The sequence below is a fragment of the Natrix helvetica genome, assembly GCF_964273705.1.
Source record: "Natrix helvetica genome assembly, chromosome: 6".
NCBI classification, from domain to species: domain Eukaryota; kingdom Metazoa; phylum Chordata; class Lepidosauria; order Squamata; family Natricidae; genus Natrix; species Natrix helvetica.
Window position 1 is genome coordinate 79,357,531 of NC_138553.1, and position 12,963 is coordinate 79,370,493.

At 42.7% G+C, this 12,963-nt stretch overlaps 1 protein-coding gene across 4 annotated transcripts in view; it reads right to left on the bottom strand.

Moving 5' to 3' along the window:
• Positions 1-12,963, bottom strand: part of RELN (reelin) — a 351,649-nt gene that overhangs the window by 203,861 nt on the left and 134,825 nt on the right. For all 4 annotated transcript variants that reach the window (XM_081957930.1, XM_081957928.1, XM_081957927.1 and 1 more), the window contains exons 4-7: positions 12,591-12,661; positions 8,059-8,091; positions 5,275-5,353; positions 1,776-1,872 (exon numbers count right to left, since the gene is read on the bottom strand). In XM_081957930.1, coding sequence (XP_081814056.1) covers positions 1,776-1,872; positions 5,275-5,353; positions 8,059-8,091; positions 12,591-12,661 — 280 coding nt within the window. The remainder of the gene's footprint in view (positions 1-1,775; positions 1,873-5,274; positions 5,354-8,058; positions 8,092-12,590; positions 12,662-12,963) is intronic.

Genomic DNA, 12,963 nt, shown 5'->3' on the forward strand with positions numbered 1-12,963 from the left:
CAATATTTTTACGACTATTCCTTAAACTTGTATATATTCACTAACCCAAAATGAATATACCCTTTAACTCAAAGCTTGTTCCACATGCTCAGTGAACTCAATGAATGCTGGCAGTCCTTGAATTATGACCACAACTGAGCCCAAATTTTCCGTTGCTAAATGGGATGGTTGTTAAGTGAGTTTTGCCCCGTTTTATTAGAGTTGCTAAATGAATAACTGGTTGTTAAGTGAATCAGGTTTCCCCTTCTCAGGAGGGTGCAAAAGGTGATCCCATGACCCCAGCGTTGCTGCAATGGTCGTAAGTGTGAAAAACGGTCATAAGTCACTTTTTTCAGTGCCGTGGTAACTTACAATGGTCACTAAATGAACTGTTGTAAGTCGAGGACTACCTGTACTTATGTAGTGTTCTAACGTCTGGGAGGAGCCTGTGGTTATGAGGCTCAGAACCAGAAACACATTCATTAAACAGGATGATGTGATAAAAAAAATTAACTATGTACAAACTGCTGCAGTGTTTCTTGACTTTGTCAATTTTAAGATCTGTGGACTTCAGCTCCCAGAATTCATGGCTGGCTGGGGAATTCTGGGAGTTGAAGTCCAAGCATCTTAAAATTGCTGTTGTGGCCCGCCAGCAGCCAGTGGATCTGGCAGCAGATTCGGACAGTGAGGAGGTTGGGGAGGAAGATGGGCCAGTCCTGGAGTCTGGGGAAGGCTCTGATGAGGGCTCTGCGCCAGAGGCAGAGAGGGGGCCAGGACCGTATGCCAGTTATCAGCTGCCTTCAGAGTCAGACATCAGTGGGGCAGAAGAACAGCTGGAGCCTGTTCCCAGTGTACGCATGCACTGTTGCCAGACGAATGGAACAGCTAAGAGACAAAGGCCAACTTGGGAGTAAAGGCACAGGTGGACGGTGAATGGTCCCTCCCAGAGGGAATAAAGAGGAGCGAAAGGGGAGTGGAATTTGCAGGAGACAATTACTTCAATTCATGAGGGTGAAGATCTGTTCCTGACTTCTTGCCAAGGAATTGCTGCTACAGCATGGAGTTTAGAAGATATCGGCCTGGCAGCTCTCCAAGCCTGATAAAGGCCTGTAGTTGTGAAATCTCATGAAAGACAGTTGGCCGGGACTTTGCTGGAGAGAAATTCTAAATAAACGAAATAAAAGGAGTTTTATCAGGACGAGGAGTCGGCTTCGTGCTTTTGGGAAGCCTAGGTCAGAACAGTTGCCATGGTTGAAAATCACTGCACTACAGTTTCAAAAAAAAATGTTAAATGATCAATCCCTCCTTAAAACCTCCCTCTCTGAGGGAGATGGGAGGTACAGAAATGCCCAATAAAAATAAAACATAAAGCAATAAAGCAAACTTAACAACAGCACTGAACAACTCTGGCAAGAAAGATGGTAAAACAGGGCAAAACTCACTCAACGACTCACTTAGCGACAGGAATGTTGGGCTCAATTGTGGGCGTAAGTCGAGGACTACCTGCACTTTCCCTGGCAAGACTCTTCAGAGTTTAAAAGCAGAAGAACAAAGAAATTTTACAAAGAAGGTGGAAGAAGGCAGTAAGATTTAAAGGAAACATTTCCATCACAAAGTTGAAAAAGCAATATTTACTATTTGTGGGGGGAATAAAAATGCGTTCAGGACCAAGGAAAGGAAGCAGATCTATAAAACGGTCGGCGTAATGAGGAATGTAAGATGAACGAACTTTTACCACCAGGTGGGATATTCAAAAAGCGAGACATCATAAACCAGTCAGGTTGGCCAAGACTTACTAGTTCTCTCGGCCCGTATGGGTCACAAAAAGTGACGGCACTCCCATGCATGATGACGCCACACTGGTCTCCAACCTCACAGTTGCTGCATTCAAACCTGCAAGACAAAGAATCCAAGTGAGTTGGAAGCACCATGGAAGAAGGCTGCTCTGATCCAGCGCCCCAAACATGACAAATCCTCTGACGTGAACTCAAAAGATTCCTTTATTAGGAGCACCGCCAACCCTCACAAAAAGTTTCTCCCTCAACACCGGTAACAGGTCTGTCTGGATGGAAGATGAATATTTGTCTGCCACATCTATTCATCTCCGCCCCCTGGCTTTGATCCCCAGAGTTAGGGTGGGGCTTCGCTAGCAGTGGTGGCTCTTTTGTCCCAAGGACCGGCTCATAGATTTCCACTGTTCTCCTCTCCTCTGCCTTTTGTGCATCTGAGAGTCAGGTACTGGACCCAGCTGTTCCTCCTCTTTCTCATCAGCCACCTGCAGACCTGAGGGCTGTTGACTATCCATCTGAGGGCTGACAGGCTCCGCCTCCATCTCTCTCTCTCTCTCTGCCAGCTCCATTCCCTCTTCCCCCTCGGAGCTCTCAGGTTGCCTTGATGCTGACCCTGACTCCCACGCCGCTGCCTCTTTTGATTCAGCTGTTGGAGGGGCCCACGGCTGACAGGCCACAACAAAGATAGCATACAGAATAACAGAGTTGGAAGGGACGTTCCCGTAGTGGGCAGTGCTCATCTCTGTTTCAAAGCCGAAGAGCCAGCGCTGCCCGAAGACGTCTCCATGGTCATGTGGCCAGCATGACTATACGCCGAAGGTGCACGGAACGCTGTTACCTTCTCACCAAAGGTGGTTCCTATTTTTCTACTTGCATTTTTATGTGCTTTTGAACTTCTAGGTTGGTAGAAGCTGGGACGAGTAACGGGAGCTCACTCCATTATGCGGCACTAGAGATTCGAACTGCCTAACTGCCAACCTTTCTGATCGACAAGCTCAGCATCTTAACCCTAACCCTAACCACGTCCCTTTCTATGGACTATATACTTACACCCTAACGTATAAACACATATAAATATTAATCACTGTCCATCTTGAATACATAGTTAAGGAATGGATTATTGTCCACATGGGCCTCAGTGGTGTTGTGGTTGACAACATTAAACCCCGCAAAACTTTTCCCTGTCCTATCTAAGACATGGCAAACTATCCTGTTAAGAGCTAAGAGAAGTGAACAGTATTTTCTCAACTATCTACATCCAGATTCTTTTCTTAAAATATAACAGATTATGTGGCATATAGAGAACTCCGATTTCACCCACAACACAAACCTTGGGAGGAAAATTGAAGAGAAGAAAGGATGGTTGAAGTCAACCCATGTGGTTCCATGGCTGATGGGCAACTCAACACTAGCAATCCATCCAACCTCTTAACTATTATGTCACATGATTTTGTGCGTTTTGCTTAATTGTTAAAGCTTGCCTAAGGCTAAAGCAAAAATACAATGTGGCTTTGCAGCTACATATACAGTGATATATAGTTAGATTTCAGTCCTAAAGGGTCTTGTCATATCGATTATGTTCCAGAAAATGTCCAAGCTTCTTCTAGTTTTACATTTGTCCGCGTTCCATATTTGCCCATTTTGGTTGAAAACTTGTGGACTTCAACTTCCATAACTCCTCAGCCGGCAAAGCAAAGCTGGCTGAGGAATTAAGAAAGTACACAAGTCTTAAAGTTGTCGAGGATGGAGATCCCTGGTTTAGACAATATATTTACACTCGGTTTGGTTGAAATTAAAAGATTAACTTGATGACCATGATACAACTAGGAGGCAACTCGGTAAACAGTAACAGAGTGGGAAGGGACCTTGGAGGTCATCTAGTCCAACCCCTTGCTCACGTAGATTCGAACCGCCGAACTGCCGACCTTTCAGATCGACAAGCTCGGTGTCTTAGCCAAGTGAAGGCGTCCTGCTAACTGTAAAAGGAGCCTGGGAGTGTAATGGGCAGCATGTCAGACATAAACAACGGAGAGATAGGAAGGGAGACTCTTTGTTGCTTATCTCACAAACAACAACTCAGTCCAGCTGGCAAGAAATAATTCATAACACAACCTTCCAAGAGATTCCCTCTTAATGAACTCACTAATCAATTAAGTTTGGATATGACGCTTGTGGTTTGCAAGAGTCCAGATTTTACCCAAGGCCTGCATTACAGAAACCCTTAGTAGCGTTTGTGTAATCCTTGCTTGCTTCCTTGATCCTTGCCCTCTGCAGGAAGCTTGACATGAGCACGATTCTCGATGGCTTTTTGTGGCAGGCATTTGAGACGAGAAAGCATATTTTGCTTTCCCCGAAAGCGTCTATTAAGTGCACCAGACTCTGGGCTTAGGCAGAGATTAAACAAGCCGAAATGATTGCACAAACAGCTACTAGGCACAGAAAGCTTCTACTACGGAAAGCCTTGATCGGTTAATAGAGAGGCACGGTGCCACCGCAACAGATGGCACCGAGAGAGATTGTCAAAGGAAGATCCAAGGCTAGGAGGCAGTAAATATGCTGTTATTAAAAACAATGCCCATTAAGGAAACATTTGTTTTCCCAAACCTCGGTGCTATGGAAAAGATTGTCGCCTGTATTTTAATCAAGAAACTGTTCAAGAAGATCAGAGTGAAGCTGGATATCCATTGAGCAGCGAAGCTCAGGAAGATTTAAAAATGGGCGAAATCCATTGGTTAGTCATGGGTCAAAAATCACCTACCACCGTGCCATTTTATCCTTCCTTCCTTCTTTCCTTCTTTCCTTCTTTCCTTCCTTCCTTCCCTCACCACCACCACCCCCATGATAGCACAGTGGTTATAATGCAGCATTGCAGGCTGACTCTGCTCACAGTCTTGAGTTCAATCCTGACTGGCTCAAGGTATATACATCCTTCCATCCTTCCGAGGTCGGTAAAATAAGGACCCAGATTGTTGGGGAAAATATGCTGACTCTGTAAACCACTTAGAGAGGGCTGTAAAGCACTGTGAAGTGGTATATAAGTCTAAGTGCTACTGCTGTTGCTAAGTGCCCCTCCCTCCCTCCCTCCTTCCTTCCTTCCTTCCTTCCTTCCTTCCTCCCTTCCTTTCCTTCCTTCCTTCCTTCCTTCCTTTCCTTCCTTCCTTTCCTTCCTTCCTTTCCTTCCTTCCTTCCTTTCCTTCCTTCCTTCCTCCCTTCCTTTCCTTCCTTCCTTCCTTCCCTTCCTTTCCTCCTTTCCTTCCTTCCTTCCTTTCCTCCTTTCTTCCTTTCCTTCCTTCCTTCCTTCCTTCCTTCCTTCCTTCCTTCCTTCCTTCCTTCCTTCCTTCCTTCCTTCCTTCCTTCCTTCCTTCCTTCCTTCCTTGAAACTCATTTATCTTTTAGATATTAGGCCACTGGGGATTTTGAGAAGTTTTCTATTCCACAGCAAAATTCTGGCCACCCTTCAACACTTGTTTCTGCCAAATAAATCTATACAGGCAGCTGAACTTACCACATCGTAGGATTCAGTCCTTGCAAGTGATAAGAATCAAAATCATCTCGTAAAATGATGGTGTCGCTGTGCATCTCGCCTGAAATGAAAGAGAAAACATCCCATAGTATATTTAGACAAACCAAATGTGTCCGGGGTGCCTAATATCTCTTATTTAAATCCTTATGCCATGAGAACGCAGTTCAAAGGGGGCACAGCAGCTCAAGCCCCCAGCCTTTGTTTCCATTTCTTGAAAACAAACATTGTATAGCTTTTCCAAAGATACTTTAGGAAGGTGGAGAGGCATTTACGCAACTGTCTAATTAATTAATTGGCTGCAACTTCTTAAAAGTAACTGGTTCTTTTCCTGGAATCAGGAAAAGCTGGTGTACGTATCCTCCTGTTGTGCATCTCCGGGAAAAAGATATTCTTAAGGTTTAAGAACCAGTGGCGGGATTCAGCCAGTGTAACAACCGGTTCACTGAGCTTGCGCTTCACAATCCATCACCACCGTGCCAAGGGTAGGTTGCTGATGGTTTTACTACCAGTTTGTAACTTGCGCACAATGCCAGATGCATGCTGTGTGCGCATGCACTGTTCAATGTCAATTTTTCTTCACGCACGCGCAGAACAATTTACAGGGAATTGCGCATACGCAGTCACTAAAAAGCAAAATGGCGGCAGGGAGGCAACCATCAAGGGAACTGGTTGGTAGACCTGGGTCGCCGCCAGTTCTGCGGTCTGAATTCCACTACCGGTTCAGCTGAACTGGGCCGAACCGTGAGCAATCCGCCTCTGCACCGTACCGCAATAACTCTTGCAGAACGTCTGACTTGACGTGAGATGAGAGTTAGCTTGTCTTATTATCTTGGCATTTCTTTTCTGAAACCCAGCAATAAATATTTCAATCTCATTTAGCAGAGGAGTAAACAGAACTAGGACGCCATTCTACTCTTCGAAAACCCAAGTTCGGCCTTACAATGTTTCCCATCGTAGCCGACAACAGAAATACTTTCGAATTGTAAGCCCGATTGTGGTTTTGCCTGCTGATGCTACATTTTCTGCCTCGCCTACATGGTCTGGAAACCCCTGCCAAAAATTGAAATCCCACTGTCTTGCAGAGGGCCAAAGTCATAAACAAATGAGCACAAACATATTTGTGAGAGTCAGAGTGCCATCTGCTAGCTTCATCTGTTCGCTTTTTTGCAAAGCATTTAGGGGACGCAACAACAGGCTGGAAAAGGCTCAGTTATGATTTTCGGTACAATCTGGGATTAATCTAGAAATACAGCAGCAACCCCCCTGTTGCTTTCTCAAGCTCCTTTTATGCACCTGAAGCGAAGGGATTTCAGTGTTATGAATGTGGGATGAAGCTGACTAGAATATACATCCATGCAATTATTTAATATGGTTTCCTTCCCATTCTTTTTGACCTATAAGAACTCACGGACTCAATTTATAGTTAAAGGTTCCCCTCGCACATATGTGCTAGTCATTCCTGACTCTAGGGGGCGCTGCTCATCTCTGTTTCAAAGCCGGAGAGCCAGCACTGTCCAGAGACGTCTCTGTGGTCATGTGGCCGGCATGACTAAACATCGAAGGCACACGGAACACTGTTACCTTCCCACCAAAGGTGGTTCCTATTTTCCTACTTGCATTTTTACGTGCTTTCGAACTGCTAGGTTGGCAGAAGCTGGGACAAGTAACGGGAGCTCACTCCATTACGCGGTGCTAGGGATTCGAACCAGTGACCTTTCTGATCAAGCTCAGCGTAAATACCTTACCTAATAAAATATTCGAGAAATACATGTAGTCCTCAAATTTACAGTACAAGCAACACTGAACCCCAAATTTCTGTTGTTAAGCGAGGCATTTGTTAAGTGAATTTTGCCCCATTTTACAACCTTTCTTGGTTGGTAAGTGAATTGCTGTAGCTGTTGAGTTAGTGTCATGGCTATTCAGTGAATCTGGCTTCCCCCGGACTTCGCTCGTCGGAAGGTCGCAAAAGGGGATCACTGTGACCTTGGGACATAGCAACAGTCATAAATATGAGTCAGTTGACAAGCGGGTGAATTTTGATCACGTGACCTGCAAAGGTTGTAACTGTGAAAAATGATCATAAGTCACTTTTTTCGGTGCTGTTGTACCGTTTCCCCCCGAAATTAAGACAAGTTCTTATTTTCTTTTGACCACTGAAATACGTCCTTGGCTTTATTTTTGGGGAGGTCTTATTATTTTTGAGGTGCAGGAGGCGGCGAGCGTGGCCATCTCATGGCTGCTGCTGTGTTGCCATATTTTCAGGGGAGGGCTTATTTTAGTGCATGCGCTCAAAAGCCCGATTGGACTTATTATCCAGGGAGGTCTTATTTTCGGGGAAACAGGTTAACTTTGAACGGTCACTAAATGAACTGATGTAAGCAGAGGATTACCGGTACTGATTTCTTTTATGTGCAACAACTGTTATTAGATCAGTACAAAGTAGTTTCTCTGAATATGGCCAAATTCTGTTATGAATGGTTTGCAAATTGTATGCCAAATTAGGCAAACTCTAATTGCCTGCTGATAATTCTACCAACCATCGCAATATATTATCATGCCTGCCTCTTATTTTTAATTTTATTTTACTATTTTCTTAATGCTTTCATTTGTAACATTGGCTTGTGGCCATAATAAAAATTGATTGATATAACCTAGGTGGATATTTTCAAATGAGATATTATTTTAAAAATGCAGTCATTCAAGCATTCCAAACCGGATACCCAGAACCGCCGTCTGAAAAGCCGAAACGTTAATTTATTGACGTACCTAGAAGAGGATGGAAGGGAGCTTCTGTTGGACCTGCAAAAGAAGAACAAAAAGAAAATAATTATATTCTTTTGTCAGAGTGTGTTGCATAAATTCAAATCCAGAAAGCACACACAGACAACTGATTCAGCTGGTTTCATTAACTTCTTTATATACATAAGAAGAGATGAATAAATGTACAATACCAAAGGGTGCTCTTCCAAGTAAACACAAGGCAGGAGAGTTACAGGCAAACACAAGCAGTTAGTTCCATTTCAGCAGACAAGCCCAGACAGATTGCTAGTTTACTTCTCAGAGCAGCAGACTGCTTAAGTTTCTGTTTCAATTCTCTGCACAGACTCATATCTGTTTTAAGCTCCCGTTGGCTAACTTAGTTGCTATGCCTATTTATTGGCTGACCTTGTTCCCATGTCTCTCCCAATCATGACAATTTTAACATTCTCCCCCCACCAGTAGTCTTTGACCATAGCCAACATTACCAATTAAAATGTTGGAAGAGAGAGGCAAAGCTTTTTTTTAAAAAAGGAGATTTTTTAAAAGAGGAGAGTATCTTAATTTAAGGAAGATGGTCATTTTGCATAAAGCTGGTCCATTTTAATACCCATTTTAGACTGTTCAAGAATCCAGATTCGAAGGGGAGAAGGTGATACATATACAGATTAACAGAGTTGGAAGAGACCTTGTAGGTCATCTAGTCTAACTCCCTGCCCAAGGAAACCCTACACCATTTCTGACAGATGGCAGTCCAGTCTCTTCTTGAAAGTTTCCAGTGATGAAGCTCCCACAACTTCTGTTCTGTTGGTTGATTGCTCTCACTGTCAGAAAATGTCTCCTTATTTCTAGGTTGAATCTCTCCTTGTTCAATTTCCATCCATTATTATTCCTTGTCTGGCCTTCGGGTGCTTTGGGAAACAGCTTGACTCCCTCCTCTCTGGGGCAGCCCCTCAAATATTGGAAGACTGCTCTCAAGTCTCCCCTGGTCCTTCTCTTCACTAGACTAGCCAGGCCCAGTTCCCGCAACCGTTCATCGTATGTTTTAGCCTCCAGTCCCCAAATCATCTTGGTTGCTCTTCTCTGCACTCTTTCTAGAGTCTCAACCTCTTTTTTATAGCATGGTGACCAAAACGGGATGATTTGAGATCCATCTGGATATAAAAAGCTCCTGATGTTTGTTTGTTTTTTTAAATCATACGTTTCTTTTCTTGGGATTGCAAAGCTGCCAACATGCAACCACAGAAAAAGATATAACCACAGAAAAAGTGTTGACTGCTATAACAATTCAGGTAGTCCTCAACTTACAAGCACAATTGAGCCCAGAATTTATGTTGCTAAATGAGACAATTAAGTGAGTTTTGCCCCATTGCACCTTTCTTGCCATCATTGATAAGCTAGATTCGCATAATAACCATGTTACTAACTCAGTGATTCACTGAACAACAGTGGCAAGAAAGATGATAAAATGGGGAAAACTGGTTTAACAAATGTCCCACTTAGCAACAGAATATTGGGCTCAAGTTGAGCATCTGTATTAAAATATTTTTGCACACATTTCATTGGGATGTTTATATATACATATAGGGTAAGTTCAGCGGTGGGGAGGGGAATCCGCTAGAAGTCATAGCTACATTTTGGTTGAGATAAATTATTTGTAAGATTGAACAGCACGTACCAAAAGTTAAGTTTTTAACTTCTTGATCATAAAACTGAACGCTAAAATTACTTCATTTCTCAATTTTTTTTAATGTGTCTGAAAAACCTTACAATTTTTTGCCTCAAGTATCTTATACTCATTTCAAATTCTAATTCTTCATCTCAGAAATTATAAAAGGAACTACGAGGAGACCATTAAACGGGTGATGAACATACTTTCATATCCCTCATAATAATTTCTTTATTGCAAGCTATATTTTATTGCAGTAAGCTGCAGTTTTGACCTTCATATATTTTAAATAAAGTCCCCAAATGTCACACAGCAAGAATATTATATAAAATTGATGTTTTCTGGTATTAAAAAACAGTGGGCAGGGTTTTTTAAAATACATTTTTAATCCATTTTTCACAGTGCTGCATCTTCAAGTAAGAATTCTACCAGTTCAAAAGACCCCAACACTTATTTTAAATCCAACTCTGATCTGGGAAAACTGAGTGGAAGTTTAAATTTAAGTTTGACAAGGTCGTAAAGAACCTTCATTTATCTACTTTTTTTTGGGGGGGGGGGAAATGAATCTGGGAAAAAGAGAAGGTGAGAAAGTCTCAATTCTCAAGTTAGAACAATTAGACGTCCTTTCTCTGGGAGCTCATTGGATGTCCTGGCCTCAGCCATCTCAATAATCTTCTTAAATTTGAACTAAACCTGTCTCCCGCAGCACCCACTTTGTTCTAGACTAGAAGTTAGAATTCTTTATTGGCCAAGTGCGATTGGACACACGAGGAATCCGTCTCCAGTTCATAAACTCTCACTGTACATATAAGCAATAAGTGATAAACCCTGGTCATAGCCACTGTAAAAATACATTCATCGTAAATCATAAGATACAACACTTATTGATAGTCGTAGGATACTAAATAAGCAATCAGCTTAAATCATACCAAGATACTAAATAAAACAATATAAATCTTGGATACAAGCAACAAAGTTATAGTCATAAGGAGATAGGGAAGATGAGAAGAATAATAGTAATACAGCCTTACTATATAGTGTGACAATTATTTGTCTAGTAGAGGGGGGGGAAGCAGTCTTTGTGTCTAGTGGTTCTGGTGTGCAATGCTCTATAGCCATGATGGCGAACCTATAGCACGTGTGCTGGAAGTGGCATGCAGAGCCATTTCTCTGGGCACGTCAGCCATTGCCTGTTGCTCTTCCAGGTTCCGACATGCATGTGTGCCGGCCAGCTGGTCTTCCCACATGCATGCATGCCAGAAACCAGAAGACCAGGTGACCAGGTTACATGTGCATGGCGGAAACCGGAAGCTCAGTATGCATGCTGGGAACTACTCTTATAGCTTCCAGTGCTCCCGTATGTGAGCGCCGGGGAGCTGCTTCTCCAGTTTCCGGAGCTCCCCCGCCCATGTGCGCTTCCGTTTTGGCACTCGGTGCCGAAAAGGTTTTCCAAAACTTCCCTATAGCAACATTTCGAGGGTAGACGTTCAAACAATATATGTCCAGGATGTGAAGCGTCTGTAGATATTTTCACAGCTCTCACAGTTGTCCACAATAGAAGGCAGATTGGTAGCAATTGTTTTTTGGAGTTATATAATATAATATTTGTATTGCATTTGCATTTGTATTTGCAATTGCATTGCATTGCATTGTATATGGAGGGCTGTATCATATTGGTCTCATTTGTGTGGGCTTAATTTCCTTTCTTAGGGTCAAACCAGTGGTGGGCTCCTACCGGTTTGGACCGGTTCAGCTGAACCGGTAGTGGTTTGGCGGCCTGGGTCGCTAGAACCATCAGCCACCCAGGCCTGCCACGCCCCTGGACCGGTTTTCCAGGGGGCGCCATAGGCGCTGCCATCTTGTTTTTCGCTTCTGCGCAGAACATTTTTTTATTGTATTGTGCATTAAGCATGCATGCGGCACATCCACGAGCAAACCGGCAGTAGTGACTGCCGGAACCCACCCCTGAGTTCAAACCCTGAGTCTTCAGCTTTTGGGATTGACAGACTATGGACAACTTGGAAGATCTCCAACGGTTAAAAGTCTCTTGCATGGGAATGTTTGTGTTAATACTGAAAAATATGTCATCATTATGACTTCTGTAACAAGGGGTCCACAATGGAGATTGTGACAGTTGCCTGCAGGGATGCTGTCCTTCTCACTTATGAAAAGAACAATGTTCCAAGCACATGGAATCGTTCCCATAAAGCTTCTTCTTTCATAAATAAGAATGGGAAAGATCCATCACGTTTGTCTGGGTCTCCGTAAAGCTACCGCAAGCATCTCTTTACGAGCTGGGGGTCAATAGTCTCCATTCTTCATAGCCCTTTCGTTTTATTTCTTGTCCTTTTTTTTTCTAGTTTAATAAAGGCTAAATCCACCCCCCTCCTCCCACCCAAGGAACTCATGCTTGGTTTGCTCAGTGCTTAAATCAAAATCTAAACAGAACAAAATCAATGCTTATTAAAGATGAACAGATGCAATTATTTTTGGCTACGCTTCTATTCATTCCTCTGTACATAGGCCTTTGTAATATTTGACTAAATAATTCCAAACTATCCCCCCCACCTATAAAGGAATTTATAATAAAACTTTGGATGCGGCAGAAGTAGCTTTTTCCAGCTCTGATGTGAACTAATCTTGATTTCCTTTTTAATCAGAATTTTGGAATTTGTTCGAAATACTGACGCAATTTGTTTCTGATGGTACATAATACAGAATAGATGAGATTTTTTTTTTGTTCTGGATATTTCTACGCTCATCCCAGTTTAAAAAAAAAACACCTGGGAGGCTTCTTCTTGACCAACTTAAAAATGTCAATTCATACAAATTAAAATTACAGAGAGAAATAAATAAATAAGCAAACACTTACTTCCTTGTTCGCACAACTGCTGGGCTAAGGCATCTTTGAATATAATTTGACCTCTGTGAGTAGCAGTTGCCCTAGAAATGGAAAGAAATATGTCAAACAAAGCGCATAACTAAACTGCAGGACAAAAAGTCCATTTTAGGGAAAGACACACACAATCGATGCCAACATCTCTCAACCAAGACAACGTGGAGACATATGGACTTCAACTCCCAGAATTCTTAGCAATGGACATTTTGACTGGGAATTCTGAGAACTGAAGTGCACATATCTCAAAATCACCCAAAATTGGGAAACATTCGTTATAAATACTAAAGCAGTTTAAAGACAAGTGGAGCTTAGTTCTTGTTGAGAAAATTTGCCCTGTAATATTTCT